Source organism: Doryrhamphus excisus, chromosome 22 (genome assembly GCF_030265055.1).
Source record: "Doryrhamphus excisus isolate RoL2022-K1 chromosome 22, RoL_Dexc_1.0, whole genome shotgun sequence".
Taxonomy (NCBI): domain Eukaryota; kingdom Metazoa; phylum Chordata; class Actinopteri; order Syngnathiformes; family Syngnathidae; genus Doryrhamphus; species Doryrhamphus excisus.
In genome coordinates, this window is record NC_080487.1 from 7921247 (window position 1) to 7944699 (window position 23453).

The following is a 23453-nucleotide window of genomic DNA, read 5'->3' on the forward strand; positions in this document are numbered from 1 at the left end:
CATTATCTGAAATGTTAGCATCGTTTAAGACGAGAATACAACATACTAACTGCATTTTTTGGTCAGAAAAGTAGAAAAAAAGCATATTAGGTTCCCTTTAATATTAAATTCTACTTGCGGAAATTCACGAGTCAATTGAATGTGATAAATGAGGGACAACTGCATTAGCAAGTGAGGTCAACTTTTTTTGCACTAACCAAAAAACATGCGAGTCGGTGCGTACGCTAACCAAGGTTTCACAGTAACACACTGTCTTTATTCAGTATAAAAGACTTTGAATGCTTCAAATTCCATCTTAATGTCTCATAGTGATCACTTTATGATGATTTATTTCACCTCAATGACTCACACTGTTTTCCACTCCACTGTTTGCTTTCGAATATTGGATGTCTGATTTTGATTTTGCATCAAGAACTAACTAATCTTGGTACAATTCAGGATGCTTAATGCTTAAACTCATCAATGGTCATGATCATTGTCACGGTTTTATTGGTTTCAGACATATGTAACAAGAACATCACGGTTACATTTGCACAATTGGACAGTCAATGGTGGCCTGTGCGAGACTCTCAGACAGCACAAAAAACCAGAGGGTGAGGTAGCGGTTCGAGTTGATGACCCTCTGTTAGTACCTACATCAGTATTGCATTCGCAGAGGGTGGCCATCTGACACACATACAATATAAGCAAAGGAGAGCTGAGGACTTTAAATATGAACCTTTTTTCTTCTCTCATCCTTGCGGCATCCCCTACAGCCGTGATCCTCAACTTGTGGGTGGCTACGCTGCCGACAGATGCATGTCATGTTTAAAGCTTGAGTGGGAAGGGAAGGATTTTGAGTGGCGACTGACCATCAGACACATGGCTGCAGGGATCTGATGGAGAAGAGCATTTCAGTTGAAACATTTCCACAATTTGGGAACTGCTTGTCATAGAGGAGGGAACCAGTTGAGCCCATGTGGTCCATAGCTAAAACCGACTCAGTGGCTGACAGTGATGTAACTATGACATATTACGCAGCACATCTGCCTGCATTTTTTCAGTAATCCCCGGGGTGAAGGGAATGAGGCAGGATTAGCAGGGTGCTGTGTGATTTGTGTCCAACATTGGAATGATAGGCAAAGTGAGTCTGAAGGTTGCCACTGAAGCAGAATCATGACGTTGCGAATAAACAGCGAAGGTTTGAGTTTTTATGTGATGCCACTGACTGCTGTTGTGTGTTCAGCTAAGGGACCCGCCCGCTGCCGATGGTCACCTCCGTGGGGATCACGAGCAACGGATGAGAGTCGCAATGGACGAACGGGAAGCCGTCGCCTTGCTGCCTCAGGTACGACAGTACCTGCCGCATCCAAATTTCATCTGTATCTCTGAAAATGCATCATTTGTTCTTGCAGGTGGACGAGCGCTCGCGTCCCGAGGCCCAGCACGCCGGCCTGGAACTGCCGGGCCTCCAGGGTCCAGAGTCTTCCTGGGCTCAGGAGAGGGCGGTGCTGCAACAAGAGGTCCGCCTCTTCAGACGTAACACCGCCATCTTCTACATAAAGCTCAAGTCCATCCTGGCACGATGGAGGCTTGGACACAAAGGCGAGGCGCTGGACGAGGAAGCGCAACCTGAGGTGACTTTTATTTGGCAGGAAGTGTGCTTGAGAAAGATTGCAGCATTGTCTTGTTCATAATTTGTTAGTGTGTTGTGTCTCCCTGAGGGGCAACATCAGGGAAGTAATGACTCCACCGTCATTATCTGAGTTGTATTGTTTGTTTGCGTCCACTTTTTATCAGTACCATCAGCTTTGCTCAGTACCATCCATCTTCAAGGCCACCTGGGCTACCATCACATTACTGAGATACAATAACGTCAACTTTGCATATTTATAGCACTTCAAGAAACTATTCATTCTTTCATTTTCCATCAAAATTGGAAAAAACAAAAAAGGTATAAAAATACATGAATCCCTTGTTTATCTCGCTTAATTGGTTCCACACTGTGGAACTGATTGGTGAATTTCCCCCAAGTAGTATTCCTGATTTATAAATTTATAAAATTAAAAAATGTTGGTGATGCAGAAACCTTTCATCTAAAGACAGGGATGTCCAAAGTGCGACCCAGGGGCCAGTTTTAATTTTTTATTGGTCCATGGCACAGAAAGAACAGTAAAAATGGGGAAAATCAAAGCAAAAATCCCCAATGTACAGAGAAAAACAATGTACAGAGAAAATGTTGGTGTCAGTAAATCCAAAGCTTTGCTGAAAAAGTGTTGCCCCCTTCCTGATTTCTGATGTTTTTGTATGTTTGTCACACTTAAATGTTTGAGATTATCAAAGGCATTTGAATAGTAGTTAATGACAACACAACTGAACACGAAATGCAGTTTCTCATCCTGTAATAATAAAATAATAATTAAATACTGCATTTTGATGTCAGTTGTGTTGTCATTGACAAATATTTAAATTTGTTTGATGAACATGTAATAAAAGAAAGAAATCAGGAAGGGGGAAACACTAAAAGTTGGGACACCGTTGTCCAAAGGCATTTTTTTTAACGTTTTGATTGTTATTGTCCTTTGCATTTGGACAAGTGGGAAGGCATACCTGAGCTTGGACGGGTGATGCCGCATGGTGAGGGCGACGGGTCCGACCTGGGGCCTGTGTCACCTGATGCATATCTGCAGCACCAACAACAGGTAATCACATATTTTGAACATCACATCACAAACGCATCACAGATGATGATGTGATTTGTGTTTGCAGTTCGGTGAAAACCGGCAAATGCTTCAGTCGCTGTCTACCCTCTTGGAGCAATTTCGGGAAGAGCTGTGCGAAGAGGAGGCACGGCGCTGCCAACTGCAGCAGGCTTATGCCAACGACAAAGCCGCCTGGGAGGTCAAATGGGCCGAGATGAACTGCCAGCTCGCTCAGGTATGCAGATGGCCGCTCAGCTGGACCGACTTAAAGGGACAGAACACAGTAAACATATTGCTAAACCCGACGAAACAAGCTCAAAACAAATAAGCTATAATTAGTAAGCAAGGGAAGTGAGTCTGTAATATATTATTATTATGAATACAAATACAAATGTCTTTTCACAGAGTCCTATATGTTATATTTCCCAACTTGAGTTTTCGTCAAAATGAATGCCACACGGCTGCGTGAGTGATCAGGGAGATAACTGTGTGGTTCAGAATGTCCCGATTAGTGACTGACTTTTCAAATGTATTGTCTAGGCGGAAGAGGATGGGTGTGGCAAATTGAGAGGCCAAGCTCAGGGAGGTGAAGGAGAACTGCCCCGAGTCCCCGAGTGGGCCCTGAAGCAGGAGCGCGAGGAGCACCGGCGTCTGCTGGCCGAGAGCCACAACACCTCGCTGGACCTCTGCCGGAGGCTGCAGCACAGCGAGAAGAGGTGGAGCCGTGAGAGGGCTGAGCTCCTGGACCACTTTGAGCGTCAGAAACAGGCATGGGGCAGCGGCACACAGGAGCTTCACCACAAGATGGCGAAGGTGAGGGCGGCAAGTGCTGAGTGTCTGCAGGAATATAGTCAAATATAATTTGAACTCTTTGTGGTTTCTCATTGCAGTTGCAAAGGGAACTCAACAGCCGGAGAAGTGAGGGTCACAGAGGACAGGACACCTCTTGCACTGGCCCCCGCTCACTGCGGTCACCATGCTCCCCCTGTGTTTCCACCCCTGTTCTGATCCCGCCAGCTCGCTCCCTCTCCGACTCTGATACCATGCTGGAGGTGCAAGGAGAGGCTGTCATGAGGCTGAGAAGCCCAACCGAGAGCCCCTGCCTGGATGCTCTGTCTCTGGATGCCCTCGGCAGCCAGGAGGTCCCCGCACCGTCGAGACTGGAGAGCGAGAAGAGGTCCCCCTGCATGAAGGAGGTAAAGCGTGCATCTGTGTCACCTAGGATATGCTCCAGGCCCTTAGAACCCTCATCATTATGGTCTTTTATTATGTATTATTGTAATGGTTATCATTATGGTCTCCCAGGTCCTGAATGTGCTTTCAGAGAGAGAAGGACCTCCTGAGTCTGAGGAAATGAGTGGTGGCAGTTTGCTCAGGTGAGCTCACGGCTTTGCAAGAAATGTTGGTCCCTCCAGCTGGATCATCCATTCATCACTTGGAGGACTATCCTGACATTTTTGTTGTTGTGTCTCGTGTCCAGAGTCAAGTCAGTGTGCTCCATGAGCGACTTCCAGCGTCTGATGGACAGCTCGCCATTCCTCCCTGAAAAGACCCGTCACGGTGAGCAAGGCCAAGATGATGTCACCCCGCCCCTCTCTCCGGATGACCTCAAGTACATCGAGGAGTTCAATAACAAGGGTTGGGACTTCCCGACGTCCCCTACCAGCCCAGGTCCTGCTCGGGAGCCATGGAGCAGCAAAACCTCAGAGACGCGAGCAGTGGAGCCGGCTATGGATTCCCTCCAACTGGCCTCCTGGTTCCTCACCACCAGTGCCAGCCTGACTACCACCAGCACCCTGACCAACCCTAATGCTTGCCACAAGTCCACGGTGAGGTGCACCGCAGCTGGCTTGGGGTCGGACAATTATGGGGTCCCCATCCTCCACAGCCCCACCAGACCTGGACCAGCTGAGCACTCCATGCGGGAGTCTGACCTCCTCTATGCAAAAGGAAGTAGAAGTGGGGGTGAGGCGCCCAGTGGACCAGATGAGGTATTCATCAGTGGGCGGTGGCCATGTGGTCTTTTGGAGGCAGGGGGCTTGAGGACTTCTCCGAGCCAGGCTCCTATCTGCTCCACAGTCGGCTACGCCTCCTCACTAGAGCTGCAGCTGTCTCGGAATATGAGTGATGACATGAAGGAGGTGGCAATTTCTGTGAGAAATGCTATCCGCTCCCCGCCGGGGCCCGTGGTTCGCGAGACAGCCTGTCAGACCAACGGTTTCGCCACACGAGGCACTCAGACCACGCAGACCATCAGTGTGGGTCTGCAGACTGACCTACTGAGGAATCTGACTAGTAGTCCCCACCGCTGCCTCACCCCAAAAGGGGGCGCCACACCCATCTCATCGCCATCACGGAACACGAGGAAGGTCCAGTACTCGCCCGTCATCCAGACTAAGTTTGAGCGACCCTGCTGCTCGCCAAAGTATGGCTCACCCAAACTTCAACGCAAGTTGTCCACATCCAACAAGGCCGAGCTACCCAACGCCAGCCGCGCTGCTGTTCCCACAACCCCCCAGAAAGGCAACAGCGAATCAGCCTGGGCCCGATCCACAACCACGCGGGACAGCCCAGTCCACACCACCATCAACGATGGCCTCTCCAGCTTGTTCAACATCATCGACTACACCCCTGTGGTTTACGACAGCATGCAGAAGTTCAACAAGTCTCCCAGCCGCTCCCGTCCCACGCCACCCCCCACCACAGAGCCCAGTCCCGCCCATGGGGCTCTCTCCGCCGACCCCAGGAATGAATGCACACGGACCGCCAGAGGACGCTCGCCCAGCCCCGTCCAGCTGATAGTGGAGACACAGGGGGACCGGAACCCAGAGGTGGTGAGCATTCGCCAGGACTTGTCGGCCCCCCCGGGGTACACGCTGGCAGAGAACGTGGCACGCATCCTCAACAAGAAGCTGCAGGAGCAGAGCTTCGGAGACGAGAGGCGGATGCAGGCCGGAGGGATAGGAAATAAGATGGGGGACGCGGATAGGTCACAGCCTGGATGTATGGAGGTAAATACACCACCTAACCCGGGATCACACTGAATCCGTTGCGGCTCCGCTTCTGATCCACTGTGCAGCATTGTGCCGTACGGCCAACGGAGCTGCACCACACGGAGTGGGGGGGATTTCAATCTTGCAGAATGCTTGCGGGGGCTGCAACAGATTCATCGTGATCCCGGCCTCTACTCCCAAATAAATGTGTCGGATCAACTTATAATCTCATGAACGAGATCATGCATACAAAGTGGTGTAATTATTCCTAACAATTACAGGATTATGTAAGGATTATCTGGTTAAAGTTGCTGATAATCTTCTTTACAAGAATCAATCTTCTCCAGGCTGGTCGGGTAAGCTGACCCAACTAAGGAATCTAAGAGTTGTGTCAAAATCATGTTGACTGCCAGAGAGCTTTCTTTTAGCACTATGTATAATATTGTGATGTTTCTAATATTGTACAGACTCTTTTACAGGTGACCACTTGTGTCACGCTTTACCCCAATCCAACATGGTGGCTGACTGTAGTTCTGCCCGGTCACTTTTTTCGCAGCCCTTTGCTTCCTGTTTTGTTTTATTCCCAGGTGTCTTCTCCTCTTCCTCCTTGTTTTTACTGACCCGATTTATCTATCCCCCGTCTACCCTTACCCCCAACTCCCCTCCCACCCCCACCCTGTCCCCTTCTCCCCTTTGCTCCAGAACCACAAAGTCATACTAACAACTCCATGGGGACTCTAGTCTGCTAGTCTCTGCGATGTAAGTTGAGGCCCCCTTATCAATCACTCACCTCGGTCATCTTTTTGTTGCATGATTCACAGGACAGGAGGGACGTCACAGATTGGGTTTGATTGGGTCCCATCTGTTTGTTTCAAGGGCCATCCTGCTGTTCTCGCTGTCATATGTCGTTTAAATATCTTGATACACATTTTGGCAGGGGTGCTCTCACTTTTTCAGCCTGTAATCTACTTATCTACTAAGTCCCAAAGATCTACCTATACTGTACATAAAATTACTATATTTATACAGTAAATATGAGTATTTATGTATGTTCATTCATTCATTTTCTACCGCTTATCCTCACGACGGTCGCGGGGTGGTGCTGGAGCCTATCCCAGCTGTCTTCAGGTGAGAGGCGGGGTACACCCTGGACTGGTGGCCAGCCAATCACAGGGCACATATATGTAGACAAACAACCATTCACACTCACATTCATACCTATGGACAGTGGACACCTATGGACATGCACGGGGAGAACATGCAAACTCCACACAGACATGGCCGAAGGTGGTATTGAACTCTGGTCTCCTAGCTGTGAGACCTGTGCGCTAACCACTCGGCTGCCATGCCAAGTATGTTGTTGTATGTTGATATCATAATTATATTCATTATGGCAAGAAAGATTACACAATTACATATAATTCCTCAATAGTTATGTACAACAGTACATAACCTGCACGTACACAGTGTCCATTCGACACACAGTTCAGGTATTATGTGTGGAGTTTGCATGCTCTCCGTGTATTCGCTGTGTGTGCACAGTCCAAAAACATCCATGCTAGGTTAATTGGCGACTCCAAATTGTCCATAGGTATGAATGTGAGTGTGAATGGTTGTTTGTCTATATGTGCCCTGTGATTGGCTGGCCACCAGTCCAGGGTGTACCCCGCCTCTCGCCCGAAGACAGCTGGGATAGGCTCCAGCACAACCCATCTATTGTTGACTATTGTACTCATAGTTTGCAGTGGTATTTGTAATATGGTCCCATAAAGTGTGTAGTCATATAGTCAATAGTCAGTATGGTCCTTTAAAGCTTACAAACTAAGCTCATGCAGTTAGAATTCATCCTCATTATTGTTATTTTGGCATTTTGGGATATTTATCTCAAATATATGGAGCAGTAAACAGGAGCAGACTCCTGTTCCTCGTGACAGGTTGTGAGTTGCTTCCAGGTTTTGTTTTTTTTTTGGGGGGGGGGGACCAAACGTTTTGACGTATTGTGTGGTTTTCTTTAATTATTCCCAAATTTATCCACACACTTCCTCTTCCAGTTCCCTCACCATGCACTGTGGCACTAACAAGACCTTTGTGATGGACACCAATTCTCATCTTGCTTCTTTGTGATCTTTTAACTCTATTGAGCACATTTATGGGGAAAATCCACCTTAAGACACACCACTGGGCTTTCTGACGCCTTCCTTAAGTCAAATTATGACTTATCAAATATTGGGAAATTCACAATTTGTTGCAAAACTAGTACTTTTAAAAAGATTAAATCTATATTATAGAGTACTGCAATATTGAACCCATGCAGTGTTTTAAGGTGGATTTTTTTCCTTTAAAGCAGAAGCATTGTGGATCATGTTTGTGTCTTTCGTGACTTCTGTGTGCATGATCCGTGCTGTGTTGTTAATTCTGTTTGACTGGTCAGACTGGCCACTGTACGGGTGCCAGCATACACCCAAAATGTTCACTGCAACCTCTAAAGTTTGTTTACTGCTCAGATTCCTCAGATTTGCAAAATGCACTTCTTGACATGCTAAAGAAATCCAGAGCCCAAAATGTCACGTTGTGAAAGGTTGCATCGCGAGAGAAGGGTGGGTTCTATCATATAGTCGCTTTTACTGCAAATGTTGATGTCAACATCAAGCTAGCAGGAGGGTTTGGAGGGGGAGGAGTGAGCCATGTGCCAAAAAAACATCAGTTTGAAGAGGCCTGAATTTCGGCTCTTTCATCCTCTCATGAGCTCTGCCCTCCCCATTACTGACTGACAGTCTTGTCGCCGACAGGATCTGCCTCGCTCTCCGGTGGCTCCGCCTCTGGACTCCTGCTTCCTGAGGCCGGCCCGCCCAGCCAACCGCCGCCCCCCCTCTCGCTGGGCCAACGTCTCACCACCCTCCTCTTCCACCTCCAGGAGGAGTTTCACCTTCCCGCTACCGGGATGTCGCCGAAGCAGCATCGTGGAAGGCGAAGAGCTGGCGTGATAATGATCCTCTACCTCTGATGCCAACGCTAACACCACCCACCAAGCCACCCCCACCCCCCTACCCCCCAAAAAAACAAAAACAAGGGGGGGTCACCTGAGAAACACCAGCTGACCCTTTGGGGAAAAAAACTGAACTTCTTGGTAGAAGAACCTGGAACGTACTGTAGTCATTATCATCATCATCATCATCATTATGAAGAACAAAAGTCCACGTCTCACATTTCCATCAAAGGTGCCTCATCCATCTATGTCCATCATATGCCCACCGTGGTATGTCCATCATGGTATGTCCATGTCCATCATGGTATGTCCATCATGTCTCCCATATGTCCATCTTGGTATGTACATCATGTCTGCAATATGTCCATCATGTCTGCAATATGGCCATCATGGTAAGTCCATCACGTCTGCAATATGTCCATCATGTCTCCCATATGTCTATCATGGTATGTCCATCATGGTATGTCCATCATGTCTCCCATATGTCCATCATGGTATGTCCATCATGTCTCCCATATGTCCATCATGTCTCCCATATGTCTATCATGGTATGTCCATCATGGTATGTCCATCATGTCTCCCATATGTCCATCATGGTATGTCCATCATGTCTCCCATATGTCCATCATGGTATGCCCATCATGTCTGCAATATGTCCATCATGGTATGCCCATCATGTCTGCAATATGTCCATCATGGTATGTCCATCATGTCTGCAATATGTCCATCATGGTATGTCCATCATGTCTGCAATATGTCCATCGTGGTATGTCCATCATATCTCCCATACGTCCATCATGGTATGTCCATGTCCATCATATTCCCATATGTCCATCATGGTATGTCCATGTCCATCATGGTATGTCCATCATATCTCCCATATGTCCATCATGGTATGTCCATGTCCATCATATATCTTATACGTATGTCCATCATGGTATGTCCATGTCCATCGTGTCTGCAATATGTCCCTCATGGTATGTCCATTATGGTATGTCCATCATGTCTACCATATATCCATCATGGTATGTCCATCATGTCTCCCATATGTCCATCATGGTATGTCCATCATGTCTCCCATATGTCCATCATGGTATGTCCATCATGTCTACCATATGTCCATCATGGTATGTCCATCATGTCTACCATATGTCCATCATGGTATGTCCATCATGTCAATGTGTAGGCCTGTCACGATAATTAATAAACCAATTAATCAAACTAATTAATCAAAGTAAATAATTTTTCTGGTCTTGATAAATTGACATGTGCACACATGTTTGTTTTCTTCTCTCAAGTCTAATTCATGAAGATTGAAGAGAGTAGAATGAAGAGAGATGATGAGAGTGAACCCTCCTCTCGGCCATTCAGCCTCTTTGTCCCAGTAGTTGGAGGAGGGGCTGTTAGTGAGGTGACACCCAGAGTTCAAGTCGTTAGCACAAGTTAGCGTCAGACATCGTTATTGCGCAATGTTCATATTGTGCAATTTTCTTTACAGAGACTTGATACTCCAGTTTATGGATTTTATTGTTGCGTGTGCTTTGTGAGTGGTTTTTTCCCTCCTAATCGAGACAGGGTCTGTTTTTATTGTTTTTGGTCCAGGGTGTCCTGCCTGGGATAGGCTCCAGCATACCCACGACCCTTGTGAGGATAATCGGCATAGAAAATGGATGGATGGTTATGATTGGGATTTTTATTTAAGTGCAATTTTTGTCATTAATATCCACAATAATGTGTCGGACAATTATTGTCCAACAAAATGTGTTATCATGACAGGCCTATCCATGTCCATCACGTCTATGGTATGGCCACATGTGCGTGTTTGCCATTTTTAAAATCGACAACGTCCATTTTTTACTTGAATGTTACATCTTGTCACCCAAATGAAAGAAAACTTCTGCCTTTTGCTCCGAAGCAGAGACAGTTGATGTCATGTTTTTCTCGTCCCCAAATGTTAACGTTTGTGTATTTTCTCTCTGTGTGTTTCGTTGAATGTCGGGGTCGGTAAACAAAGTGAAGACGATGTTGTGCATCTTTGAAGGCAGTTGTCCAACTATCTGTCCAATATCTGCATGCCTTTGGCGACACTAGCACTTTAGTGCACGTACAAATGAGCGCTAGTCACTATTATTATATTACAAAACCTGTTTCTTGCTGTGTTTTTATAGTCGACTGCACCTGTCAAGATGTCTTTGTACACTCGACTTCTGTTGGATGTGATCTTTCTTTGTTTCGGCAAGGAAAACATCAAAAAAAGAATGTTTTAGATGAGAATCTACGTCCAAACAATCTATAGTGTGATGTGAAAACTCAATGGTAATTAAACATGAATGTGTATTTACACTACATGCATCACCTCTTATGGTAAGAGTGGATTACATTTTAGGATTTATTCGAGTGGGGGCCATCAGACACACAATGTGAGTAAGAAGATTGTGTCCTGCTGGGGGAAGTCAAATCCTCTTGCATCATTGGTGTATTACCTGAAATGTCACGCAACAGCAATAAACCTTATGGTTTAGGATTGGGTTAGGCTTAGGATTTATTGTGTATTATTTGTGGTAGTGTTTGTTATTAGGATTTGGGTAGGTAGGTACCACCCTTCCCTTGAAGAATGGACATCCCCTGTTTTGACACAAAATGATGCATCTCGTATTGCGCTGACAAGGGACGAACTTTGTCCTTTATTACCTTAAGAATCAAAACTTCAAAACAATCGATCCCAGTGTGTCTAATCACCCACCTTTCAATCTCATCGGACATCATTGTTTACACCAGGGGTTCACATTTTTTGTTGCTCTGCTGCTGCATGTCTGTCGTCTGTTCCAGTCTACGCTGCTCCCTGCAGAGGAGAAGCCATCCAGAGGCCGCCTCCAAGAGGGAGGGCCCACATAAGCTGGTTGTCTTAGATAGATAGACTTCCTTTATTGTCATTGCACAAAAACACAGTAGTGAAATTGCCAACGAAATGTCGTTGCCTGGCTCCCATATAACAGACACAAAAGAAGATAAGTAATAATAAATAATAACAATAATAATAATGTGGAGAATAAATAGACACCAAATATGAACAACATAATGTAAAGTGCAGCGTGAACAGTAAATTGCCCAAATAATTTAAATAATTAAAATAAATAATAATAATGTAAGTAAGATAGAGGGGCTTATTTGGCATTCAGCAGTCTGATGGCCAGGGGGAAGTAGCTGTCTCTGAACCTGGTCGTCCTACAGCGGATGCTGCAGAGCCTCCTCCCCGATGCCAGGCGAGAGAACAGTCCATGCTGGGGGTGTGTGGGGTCAGAGCAGATCCGATGGGCTTCACCAGCTTAGTGCCAGATTGTTCCCTCCGACTGTCCCCTGCTTTACCCAGCTACCTCCAGCAGTGGTTACTATTGCTTGTGATGAGGTTAAATTCCTGCCTAATCATTCAGCAGCACATTTTGTTATGTTTTTTTGTCCTGCTTGGTTTTTAGCAGAACTTTTATTTCTTGTAGTTTTTCCATTGCATGAGTTTTCTTCAAAGTATCTTAGTGTATTTGTATTTATTCCATTTTCACATGAAGCACGAAATACAGCTATAGGTGCAGATTCTGGAAGATCTAGAAAGCTTTCTGTGCTGGTTATTGTATGTAGCTGCTCTACAGGAGTCCACAACTCAATAAAAAGGGCTGAAAATGAGCATAATAGATCCCCTTCAAGGATGAACTGGCGGTTCGAGATGATACTACTTCATTGGATGTAGTTTTTGACCACGCCATTCGCCTGGATAATTGCCTGAGGTAACAGGACCACGAGCAAGCCGAGGAAGAGATACCTCTACGTTGATCTCACGGCCGATATTGAGATTGATGTTCCACGACCCATGATGGCTTCCAGTGGCCCACAGTCTGTATTTACTTCTCTGTTCTCTTCTATTCATCTGACACCATGACTATAGTTTGGGTTCTGTGCAATTATGTCCCTTCCCTTCTGATTAACGTATGACAAAAAAATGCCTGTGTATGCCATTTATTTTGTGTACTGCTTGTTAGTCCTCAATGTGATGGAGCCTACTCCAGCCATCTTTGTGCAAATGGTGGGGTACAGTGTGGACTGGTAACAAAACAAATCTGTCACTGTCATTTGTTTGAATTAGTTAAGAAATTGAGTAGTTAACAGATAAACAATGAGGTGGAATAAGAAGTTGTAAGAGGAAGAAGAGTAAATAGTAAAAATCACACAGGTTCGTTAAATGGTCCATGTTACATAATCCAGTACAGTAGTGGCGCTATGCACCTTTGAAGTCATGGTTGCGCCCGCCATTAAACTAAACGAAGTAGAAATGGCGCTGATTGGGTGAGAAAGTTGGCTATGTTGGAATCAAGGATGTCGATTGGTCCAAAGTACCGGAAGAAAATATTAATCAAGGTGGACTATCAGTATCCAAGTGTGGCGCTCAGGCTCCAGTCTTTTCTAAGGGGTGGGTTTGAATCCCAGAGTATTTCATAAATCATTGCAATAAAACGTATAACATGAACATGATATATTCAATGTGGTAATTACTAACAAAGTCGCTGAAAAAAACAATCCACCGCCCAACTAATGAGTCTTTTTCGCTAAGCATTGTGGGCACGGCCTCTGTCTCACGTGTGTGTGAATCCGAGTTAACATGGTAGTCCTCACTTCATGTGTGCTAGCCCGACTTCGACTGCACTTCCCCGGACAGCCGACACGACGATGAGCTCCAACCGCTCGGCAGCGTGTACAGGTGATGCCAACCTTCGTTGTGGGGTTATTCAGGACAACTACACGCTTAAAGCTAGGCCCAGATAGCTGACTCTGTTATTTTAACCGGCATGTGTGTATCAAAGCTAGGTATGGGTTATGCTATGCTAGTCGGCGAGCACCGGCTACTTTCGTGTTGGCTAACTTCGTCACTCAGACGTTTTTTAATTCTACTTATTAGTTGTTTTTTTTCATACCGGACAGTTCATTTGATCACGTATATAGTGTGGTATTGGTAAAACGTTTGCCGTAGTAGCTGAGTTTCACGCAGGCCCGGGCATTGATGGTGCTAACTTGCTAGTCAAGCTAACGCCACTCGAAAGGTGGCAAAAGTGGTTTGAAATGCGTCCAAAATAAACTATAATGGATGCCAGACGGGGATGACCGCTCACATTATTCGGGTTAAAGTGTTTACATTCGGCGTGAAGCAGTGCTGTCGGTGATAAATAATTACACGGTCTTGCATCACCTGTTTGACATCATGTGGTTTTACCTGCTTCTGTCAGCATCAAATGGTACAGTCACATCATCTTTGACCCAGGACTTTACATACAGTGTGTGTTTTGGGGGGACGAAATACTCATTCATTCATTCATTCATTTTCTACCGCTTTTTCCTCACTGTTCACAATAAATGTAAAGGCTGGCATTAAAACGGTTTGTTGTTTTTTTAAAGGTGGAATTCTGCTGCTAGGCTTCCTTTATCACTAAAACATGGCCAGCGGGGATGATGATGACCCCGTTATTGAGGAGGTAGGTGTTAGCAGATTCATTTATCAGGCATCTGTGATAACTACAATCTGACACTTATTGATCTTTGCTCCCCCTCTTCACTTAGATTGATGTGTATCTTGCCAAAAGCCTGGCAGAAAAGCTTTATCTATTTCAGGTCAGTGTGTGTTACTGCCTTGTACTACTTCTACTGTGCAAATGAGCTGTCGCTTGTATCTTTCAAATTGGTGTTCTCCTAACGCAGTACCCTGTGCGACCGTCCACTATGAACTATGACAACGTGCAACATTTATCTGCGAAAATCAAACCCAAGCAGCAGAGGGTAAGGAAACCGTTGACTTCTTTAAAGTTTAGACTAAGTTTATCATTTAATTTTCTTCCAGGTGGAGCTGCAGATGGCCATGGACACCACTAGCCCAAACTACTGTCGCAGTAAGGGCGAGCAGATAGCCCTCAATGTGGATGGCACCACCTATGAGGAAGGCAACACATATTCAGTGTACACGGAACCTTATTCATTTGAAAAAGTACCACATTTAAAGTTGCTTGGCACTGACAGGGATGTTCTTTTTCTGTAGGAAAATGATGGACAACCAGACGTTCTCATCCATCCAGGCCACCACCAACACCTCCAGATATGCTGCTGCTGTGTTCCGGAAAGGTGTTGACTATTTATCTTATTATTGTACTAAATGGAGTAAGAAAATCTAGAGTATTTTGTGCACAATTTTTTTGGGGGGGGGGAACTGCATCATTTAGAAGCGAAATCTTTATTAATATTAATATCAGCATTTTAGCTTTTCTTTACACATGATGCCTTTTTGCTCAATTTGTAATTTTTTTTGTTTTTATTTCGACAAAAAATAATGTGTGGGGAAACACTGGTGTTGACATGTTTATATGATATTGCCTGAGATCTCAAAAATAGTCTAAAATGTACTATTTTGAATTATTTTTTAACATAAAAAAGGAAAGTCTACTTTTAATTGTAATTTGTTTTGGGTGACATTTTATATGCAAAAGATAATTAATTTTAATTTTGAATGATTTTTTTCCCCTGACAGTTTTTTGTAAATTGCAAAAGCAACATTAGCGACATCTGGTGGAAAAAGGGAAGTCAAAGCAATCTGTCACTGAAAGGAGTGAAACACAAGTCGCCTTTCCATATGCACCTTGGTGATTATTATATACACAACCTTACCCCAAAATAACTCGTCAAAGTTATGACTGCCACCAATCCATTTTGCTGTGATGTATGACGCTTCAAACATCATTGGTCGCATGATTTTTGTAGAACGATACAAGCTCAGACGCACTAGTTTGAAGCATTAGATGGTAATGGTCTGATTTTATTTGAACATGCATACAGGTTACAATGATACAGTGGTGTGAAAAAGTATCTGAACCTTTTGGAATTTCTCAGATTTCTGCATCAAATCACCATCAAATGTGATCTGATCTTTATCAAAATCACACAGATGAAAAAACAGTGTCTACTTTAACTAAAACCACCCAAACATTTATAGGTTTTCATATTTTAATGAGGATAGCATGCAAACAATGACCGAAGGGGGAGAAATAAGTAACTGAACCATCACATTTAATATTTTGTGGCCCCCCGTTTGGCAGCAATAACTTCAACCAGACACTTCCTGTAGCTGCAAATCAGACTGGCACATCGATCAGGACTAATCTTGGCCCGTTCTTCTTTACAAAACTGATGTAGTTCAGTCAGATTCCTGGGATGTCTGGCATGAATCGCTGTCTTGAGGTCATGCCACAGCATCTCAATGGGGTTCAAAGTCTGGACTTTGACTTGGCCACTCCAGAATGTGTATTTTGTTCTTCTGAAACCATTCTGAAGTTGATTTACTTCTGTGTTTTGGATCATTGTCTTGTTGCAGCATCCATCCTCTTTTTAGCTTCAACTGTCTGACAGACGGCCTCAGGTTTTCCTGCAAAACATCCTGATAAACTTTTGAATTCATTTTTCCATTAATGATTGCAAGTTGTCCAGGCCCTGAGGCAGCAAAACAGCCCCAAACCATGATGCATCCTCCACCATGCTTCACGGTGTTGATGTTGGTGAGCTGTTTCATTTGTCCTCCACACATGACGTTGTGTTCCTCCCAAACAATTCAACTTTAGTTTCATCAGTCCAAAAAATATTTTGCCAAAACTTCTGTGGAGTGTCCAAGTGCCTTTTTGCGAACATTAAATGAGCAACAATGCTTTTTTTTAGACAGCAGTGGATTCCTCCCATAAACACCATTCTTGGACATTGTTTTACATATAGTTGATGTGTGCACAGAGAGATTGGACTGTGCCAGTGATTTCTGTAAATCTTTAGCAGACACTCTATGGTTATTTTTTACCTCTCTGAGTATTCTGCGCTGAACTTTTGGCGTCATCTTTGTTGGACGGCCACTCCTTGGGAGAGAATTAACAGTGCCAAACTCTCTATTTGTAAACAACTTCTCTGACTGTGGATTGATGAACATCCAGACTTTTAGAGATGGTTTTGTATCCTTTCCCAGCTTTATACAAATCAACAATTCTTGATCGCAGGTCTTCAGACAGCTCTTTTGAGCGAACCATGGTGCACATCAGACAATGCTTCTCATCATGACAATTCTTACCAGGTGTGTGTGTATTATAGTGGGCAGGGCAGCTTTAAGCCACTCATCAGTGATTGGGCACACACCTGACCTAAGTTGTTTGGTAAAAATTGGTTTCAATTGCTCTTTAAGTCTCCTTAGGCAGAGGGTTCAGTTATTTAGTCCTCCCCCTTCTGTCATGGTTTGCATGCTATCCTCATTAAAATATGAAAACCTATAAATGTTTGGGTGGTTTTAGTTAAAGCAGACACTGTTTTTTTCATCTGTGTGATTTTGACAAAGGTCAGATCACATTTGATGGTGATTTTATGCAGATATGTGAGAAATTCCAAAAGATACTTCATACCTGTGTGTGTGTATATATATACATATGTGTGTGTGTGTATGTATGTATGTATGTATGTATGTATGTATGTATGTATGTATGTATATATATATATATATATATATATATATATATATATATGTATATATATATATATATGTATGTATATATATATATATATATGTATATATATATATATATGTATGTATATATATATATGTATATATGTATGTATATATATATATATGTGTATATATATATATATATATATATATATATATATATTTAAGGTTGCTCAACCTGTAATTTCACTAGATGGGGCAACTACACTCCAGTCGCTCTTTGATCAGTTACATATTATGAAAAAACTGATATATTTTGACATATGCTTATATGCTTTTTTTTATAAAGTCAAAATTGGTATACACTTGGTTCACCAAATAATTAGTACAGCTCTTCAGCTGTAATCTTTGAGTATTTTGGTGTCCTGATTGTTTTTGTTGCTGATGTTTGGCGCAGGTGAGCTTCATGTGACACCCCTAACAGGAATCCTGCAGATGAGGCCCAGCTTTGCGTACTTGGACAAGGCTGACAACAAAACCAGAGAGCGGGAAGCGGCCAACGAAGGTTCCCTTTTAGCTGTCCCCTTCATATTTATATATTTATATATTTTCAACTTTCCTGCAGTCCATCTGATCTCTGTTCTGTGCACAGGTGGAGACTCCTCCCAGGATGAAGCCGAGGAAGAAGCCAAGACCATTTCGGTGACATGCTTGCTCACACCTCACACACACAAAGAGCTTGTCATTGCACGACGTGCAGAAATAATCTCTATTCTCACCTGGTCTCTGTTCGCTTGCATGCATCTAGGTGAGGTTTGCTCGTCCTGAGTCGGAGCAGGCACGGCAGAAGAGGATCCAATCGTACGAGTTCCTGCAGAAGAAGCAGGCAGAGGAGCCTTGGATCCAACTGCAGTACCACAGCATGAAGGTATCCATACGTTTACTGTATCCAATAATAACCATAAGAGTTCTCCTTGTAATAGCCGTGCTGTTTCCCTCCAGGATGGGCGCTCGGAGCACGAAAGGCAGTATTTGTTCTGCCAGTGTGCGGATGCATCCCAAAACTCAGAACTGGTTAAATCTCCCAGGTGAGTTCATGAGTACACACTGACTGGCTGTTTACTTATTTTGTTGTCGTCTCCCCCCCCTCCCCCCCTTCAGTGAGTATCTGTCAATGCTGATGCCCCCTCTAACGGAAGAAAAAGTGTAAGTTCTATATTTTCTTCGGCTGTGTGATGAAGTTGGTAAGAGTCTTTGCTGTTCTTCCCTACATTAGCGTGAAACCCGTTGGCCCCAGCAACGTGCTCTCCATGGCCCAACTGCGCACTCTTCCGCTGGGAGAGCAAATCAAGACGCTGATGAAAAATGGTAGGATAAGACAAAGATTATGGATTTTTTCCCCCTTAGGCTCGAGGGAGGCATATTACTGTTAGAACACAGGGGGACCTATGATGCGTTTCCCACCTGTCTGTCCTATAAATGTAGTTAGAATGTTGTACTCTCATGTCAAACGATGCCAGATAATGTTTGCGCATTTGGAAGTGAGCCTCGGAAGACGTTTGGGATGGCTCAAAACGCTCTGTTTGAAAAGGCGTAAAACCATTCCATTGTGATGTCAAAGAGGGGTGGACATCCTTATAAACTCTCTGCCCTCCCCCAGGTGCTGCTCCGCTGTTTACTCTCTAGCAATGCCTCAAAAGGGAACGCCACATTTGTTTACAATTCTTTAAGACGCCACCATCAGACACAAGTGGTTGGAGTTCCTGATTCCTCACCAGCAAAAGAAATGCATTTTAATCTGCCAATGGCATTTCACACTGGACTGTTTAGTGAACATGGGCCAGTATGCACATCTACACATTGCAATGACAAACCGGTAGAGGGTCTGGCATAAAATGGTCTTGTGGTCTCCGTCTGCAGTCAAAGCCATTCAGTTTGCCAACCTAATGGGTCTCCTGGCCTCGGGCACTGATTCCACCGCCGTGCTGCGCTGCATCCAGCAGGTGGCGCTCTTGGTCCAGGGCAACTGGGTGGTGAAGAGGTGAGCGCTGGAGATGCTGAGCTTGTCACAAAGAGCAGTGATTCAGTTTAACGGTTGCTTTTTCCTCAGTGATGTCCTGTACCCTAAAAACACATGCAGCCCTCACAGCGGGGTCCCGGCCGAGGTTCTGTGTCGAGGACGTGACTTTATTGTGAGCAGATGTAATGAAAATGACTTGACGGAGATGCTTGACATGTTTTAACATATTTGTTTGCTCCCGTTCAGATGTGGCGGTTCACTCTGGAGCGCTCCTTGATGAGGAAGGAGGTTGCGGCCATCATCAAAGTAAGGAGAGGCCAAATGGCTCAATAATTCCAATGAAGGCAAACTCGGCACTTCCTGGTGTGTCTTGCAGCTTCCTCCTGAGGATGTGAAGGATTTCCTGGAGCAGGTGGCGGTGCCGCGCGTCAACCGGGGTTGGGAGTTCCTCCTGCCCGCCGATGTGGACTTCATCAAGAAGCACGCCGACGTGGCCCACCGCCAGCAGATGCTGTGGCTGGGCATACAGAGCAAGTAGGCGCCACTGATGCCGAAATACTTTTGCCTAGTGGGGAGCGAGATTTAACTTTCTTTGGCTTGAAGGTTGGAGAAGGTCTTCAGCTTCTCGAAGGATGACTTTCTGTCAAAGAACTGCCAGCATCCTGGTAGGTACAGTGATACCACCACAACTACTGCCTGTGCAACTACTGCCCTGTGTTGATGTGTGTTGTCATACTGCAGAGGGTGTCCACGTGGGTGGAGACCAGCGCCTGAAGCTGGCCCAGGAGCGTGCTCAGGAGAAGCATCTCTCCCTACAAAAGGAGCTAGATGCCAAGCGCGCCACAAGCATCCATATCAAGCAGGAGCCCCTCGTTGACCACGAGGATGAGTGCATGGACACTTCCTGTCCTTCCTCCTTGGGAGTTCCCAATGGTTCCATCAACGGTTACCCTGCCACTGCTTTGGAGTGCGCCAATGGGGGCAGCCCCTCCAACATGCCCTCCCAGGAGTTGCTGGACTTTGTAAGCACCACCTTCAGGAAGAACCATGTCCTGACACTGAACGAGCTCAAGAGGCTCTTCAGCCTCCACGTGGCATCTATGCCGTCCGGATGCATCCCTTTCGGACCTGTGTCGGACCACCTTCTGCAGGATGCTGTACTGCTCAGCCACTGCAAGCAGATCCTGGTGCCTGTGAGTAGTCAACTAGATACTTGTCGGTTTGTTATGAACACATTTCACACATGGTGGCAGATTTTAAAAAAAAAAACCTAAATAAATAAATAAAAAGACGAGACCATGTAATGTAATGTGCATGTCAGGTGATGATTTTCAGTGGCGGCGATTTTCTTTTTCCTGCACCTTAGCTGAAATCTTTAGAATCCCCAAATGCAGTTTTTTCATTTTCCAGTGTTTGAGTTATGTTTACCTTTAGAATTGTTTTTGTTGTTGTCGTAAAGGTAACTTAACCTAATCTAATCAGCTGATGTTTACAGTCAGGTTTGGTGTTAAAAATAATAAAGGTTTACAGTGCTTGTAGAGCAGGGGTGTCCAAAAGGGCCATACAGTCAAAAACAACCAATTAGCTAAAAATGTCATCCAATACTTCTCTACAAGAGAGGAGAAATATGATCTCAGGGAAGAAGTACATTTGAAACACTTCTATGCTAGGACTACGTTAAAAAGCCATAGCATTTCAGTATGTGGAATCAAGCTATGGAATGGATTGAGTAAGGACCTCAAACAATGCACAACGATGAGCCAATTCAAGAAACAATGCGAGCAGTTGATGTTTGCTAAATACTAGGGATCGACCAAATGGCCGATATTTGTGGCCGATACTGCTTTTGCTCCCTCAATTTATATGAAAAAAATGGCAATGATAAGAAATATTACAGGTTTCAAGTTTAAAGAAATATTTATTGAAATGTAAACACTGAACACAGTAGGATTCAGCTTTCTTAAACACACATTTAAACGGCATTATCAACTTTAAAAGGAATAAATATTCAACCATGTGCAAAACATTTCTGTCATAGTTTATCGAGCATCGATGTGATGACTGCTCCTGCACAGTGTGACGCGCAACCCCCCCCCCCCCCCCAAAATAAATAAATAAATAAATAATTGTTAGGATTCTCTTTAGATCACACCTTTTTTCTTATTTTTATTTTATTCATGTAAAATTACTGCAGATTTGTAAATTTAGTTTGGGCTTTGATTAAGGATCGACTGATATATCGGGGCCGATATTTGCGCTTTTTCCCTTGTATTGGCCGATACGCGCGTGGGTCCGCCGATGTACAGTCAGGCATCACCCGGCGGCAGAGGACCCCGCAACACGCGTAGTCACGGTACCCCCGCCACCCACTGTTGAATCACATCAAGAGCGCGTTTTTTTAGCAGTTTAAGTCATGGTGTGACAACAAGAAAGCCCAAAAACATCACATACCAACGCAACAGACTAATAAAAGCACTCTCACTAGTTGAGCAGAACAAGAATGAACAACTATGCAACTTTAAATGCGTGTTGTGTTATGTGTGTGCGCTCTCTCCGAGCACGCACACACACACAAGGAATTGGAGCAGTCGTGTCTGCTTATGAGAGGTCTTTATCGTGCACAACGCGAACTTTAATGATGAGGGAAATGTTTTATATATCGTAGTACTAAATTGTGTCAGTGTGATGTGGTTGTGTGTGGATGGGGGGGTGCGCGTCACGCTGCGGAGGAGCAGTCATCACATCGATGCTAGATAAATTTAAACTACGACAGAAATGTTTTGCACATGGTTGAATATTTATTCCTTTTAAAGTTGATAATGCCGTTTAAATGTGTGTTTAAGAAAGCTGAATCCTACTGTGTTCAGTGTTTACATTTCAATAAATATTTGTTTAAACATGAGACCTGGTATATTTGTTATCATGGTCATTTTTTCATGTAAATTGAGGGATCAAAAGCAGTATCGGCCACAAGCAAAGCAAAGCACAAGCAAAATCGGCCATCGGCTGAGGGTGGTGGAAAAAAATCGGTATCGGCATCGGCCCCAAAAAAACCATATTGGTCGATCCCTAGTTTTGATAACTGCTAGCAACAGGTTAGGTTTTTGAGGTCCAGGTTCTGAGCCAAGTCTGGGATGGGGCGTGGCCACACGCCACATTTTCTTACGCAACTGCCGATTATCGTCCAGGTTAAGCTTGTTTTGTCTGTTGGAGCACTTAAGCTGGCTTGCTACCAGACCTGTGAATAGCCGATCAGTAGTTTGTAGAAAGAAAGCAAAGATGCCCTAGCATTGCCACAAAGGGTCCAATCATATTGCTCTAATGTCATCACTAAGTATCCTGACCTGTCTATGATATGCTGTGACGTGTGAATTTCCTACTTTCTGACTGTTTTTGTGTGAATCTAGTTCCCCGCTCTGACCACAGCCTCTGCCGACGAACAGAAGGTGTTTGGTTTATGGGAGACCGGCGAGGACTTTGACAAGGTAACAACACTAAGTGTACAGTATGTGTGTGTGTAAATCAATGAGTGCCATCTTTTTCCCCACAGCATCGCCACCTTCTCTATGAGCTTTTTAGCAAAAACTACCGTGTAAGGAGGACCACGATCCAAGCCAGACTCACTGAGGAGTTTGGCAACACCTCGAAGGCCGACCTTGACCGTTTGCTTAAGGTGACGCCGCTTAGACGGCAGGGGGCACGTCACAGTAGCAAACATTTTTGTGTGTGTTTGTGTGCAGGAGTGCTGCAGCAGTAGCGCAGGCATGTGGTACCTGAAAGGAACCATCCAGTCCTGACACACACAGCCCGCCCCATAGGGGCACCCACAGCCCATCAGTGTCCCGAAGGAATGTGCTCAGGATGAGTCACAGCCCGTCGAAGCAGCGAGAGTGAGGATGTCGGTCCACCTGTTCGGAAGAGATTTGACTGAGGGGCTTCACTACTTTTTTTTGCTTTTGAAGGAACTTTTAGCAGGATGGTGTTCCACGATGAAGACCACACTGCATACATTCTGCAACATCTGACATGTTTGTACAACGTTTTGCGTGTACTGCATCTAGGAAGCACTAAGCCACACCACGACAATATGGAACACTTTTACTCCAAACACATCTACATAGTCTACATAGAACTAGAATAACAAGATATGGCACAGCAAGTCCGTACAGAAATGATGTTTTCTTTGTTGGAATGTACATGATGACCTTTTCTTTCTAAGTGTAACATGGAATCAAATCCACTTAGAGACAAAATAAAGAGAGTTTTTCTTTGA

The 23453-nt window shown here is 44.6% G+C and overlaps 2 protein-coding genes across 4 annotated transcripts in view; both read left to right on the forward strand.

Annotated features, from left to right (window-relative positions):
• The window catches only part of LOC131109477 (microtubule cross-linking factor 1), a 33838-nt gene extending 24960 nt beyond the window's left edge, over positions 1-8878 (forward strand). For 2 of the 3 annotated variants that reach the window (XM_058061537.1, XM_058061538.1), the window contains 9 exons: positions 1226-1327; positions 1395-1616; positions 2577-2681; positions 2749-2916; positions 3222-3494; positions 3572-3877; positions 3987-4057; positions 4162-5692; positions 8464-8878. In XM_058061537.1, coding sequence (XP_057917520.1) covers positions 1226-1327; positions 1395-1616; positions 2577-2681; positions 2749-2916; positions 3222-3494; positions 3572-3877; positions 3987-4057; positions 4162-5692; positions 8464-8658 — 2973 coding nt within the window. In that variant the 3' untranslated portion in view covers positions 8659-8878. Of the gene's footprint in view, positions 1-1225; positions 1328-1394; positions 1617-2576; positions 2682-2748; positions 2917-3221; positions 3495-3571; positions 3878-3986; positions 4058-4161; positions 5693-6376; positions 6434-8463 lie in introns of all 3 variants that reach the window. The other variant, XM_058061539.1, reaches the window with a different exon arrangement.
• Positions 8879-13150: 4272 nt separating this feature from the next.
• polr3e (polymerase (RNA) III (DNA directed) polypeptide E) lies at positions 13151-23453 on the forward strand. The gene is made up of 21 exons (XM_058061541.1): positions 13151-13407; positions 14100-14176; positions 14262-14312; positions 14400-14477; positions 14539-14654; positions 14734-14816; positions 17618-17725; positions 17813-17862; positions 17969-18088; positions 18163-18248; positions 18322-18366; positions 18437-18528; positions 19081-19201; positions 19271-19352; positions 19427-19486; positions 19557-19714; positions 19784-19845; positions 19922-20373; positions 22588-22665; positions 22731-22853; positions 22921-23453. Exons 2-21 carry the CDS (start codon positions 14138-14140, stop codon positions 22975-22977), a joined length of 2061 nt encoding a protein of 686 aa, XP_057917524.1. The 5' UTR covers positions 13151-13407; positions 14100-14137; the 3' UTR covers positions 22978-23453.

Bases quoted from the DNA above. Each gene is read 5' to 3' on its own strand.
- polr3e (XM_058061541.1), top strand. From the start codon at position 14,138: ATGGCCAGCGGGGATGATGATGACCCCGTTATTGAGGAG. The intron at 14,817-17,617 runs GTGTTGACTATT...TGTTTGGCGCAG, and splicing joins TGCTGCTGTGTTCCGGAAAG to GTGAGCTTCATGTGACACCC. The intron at 17,863-17,968 runs GTGACATGCTTG...GCATGCATCTAG, and splicing joins AAGAAGCCAAGACCATTTCG to GTGAGGTTTGCTCGTCCTGA.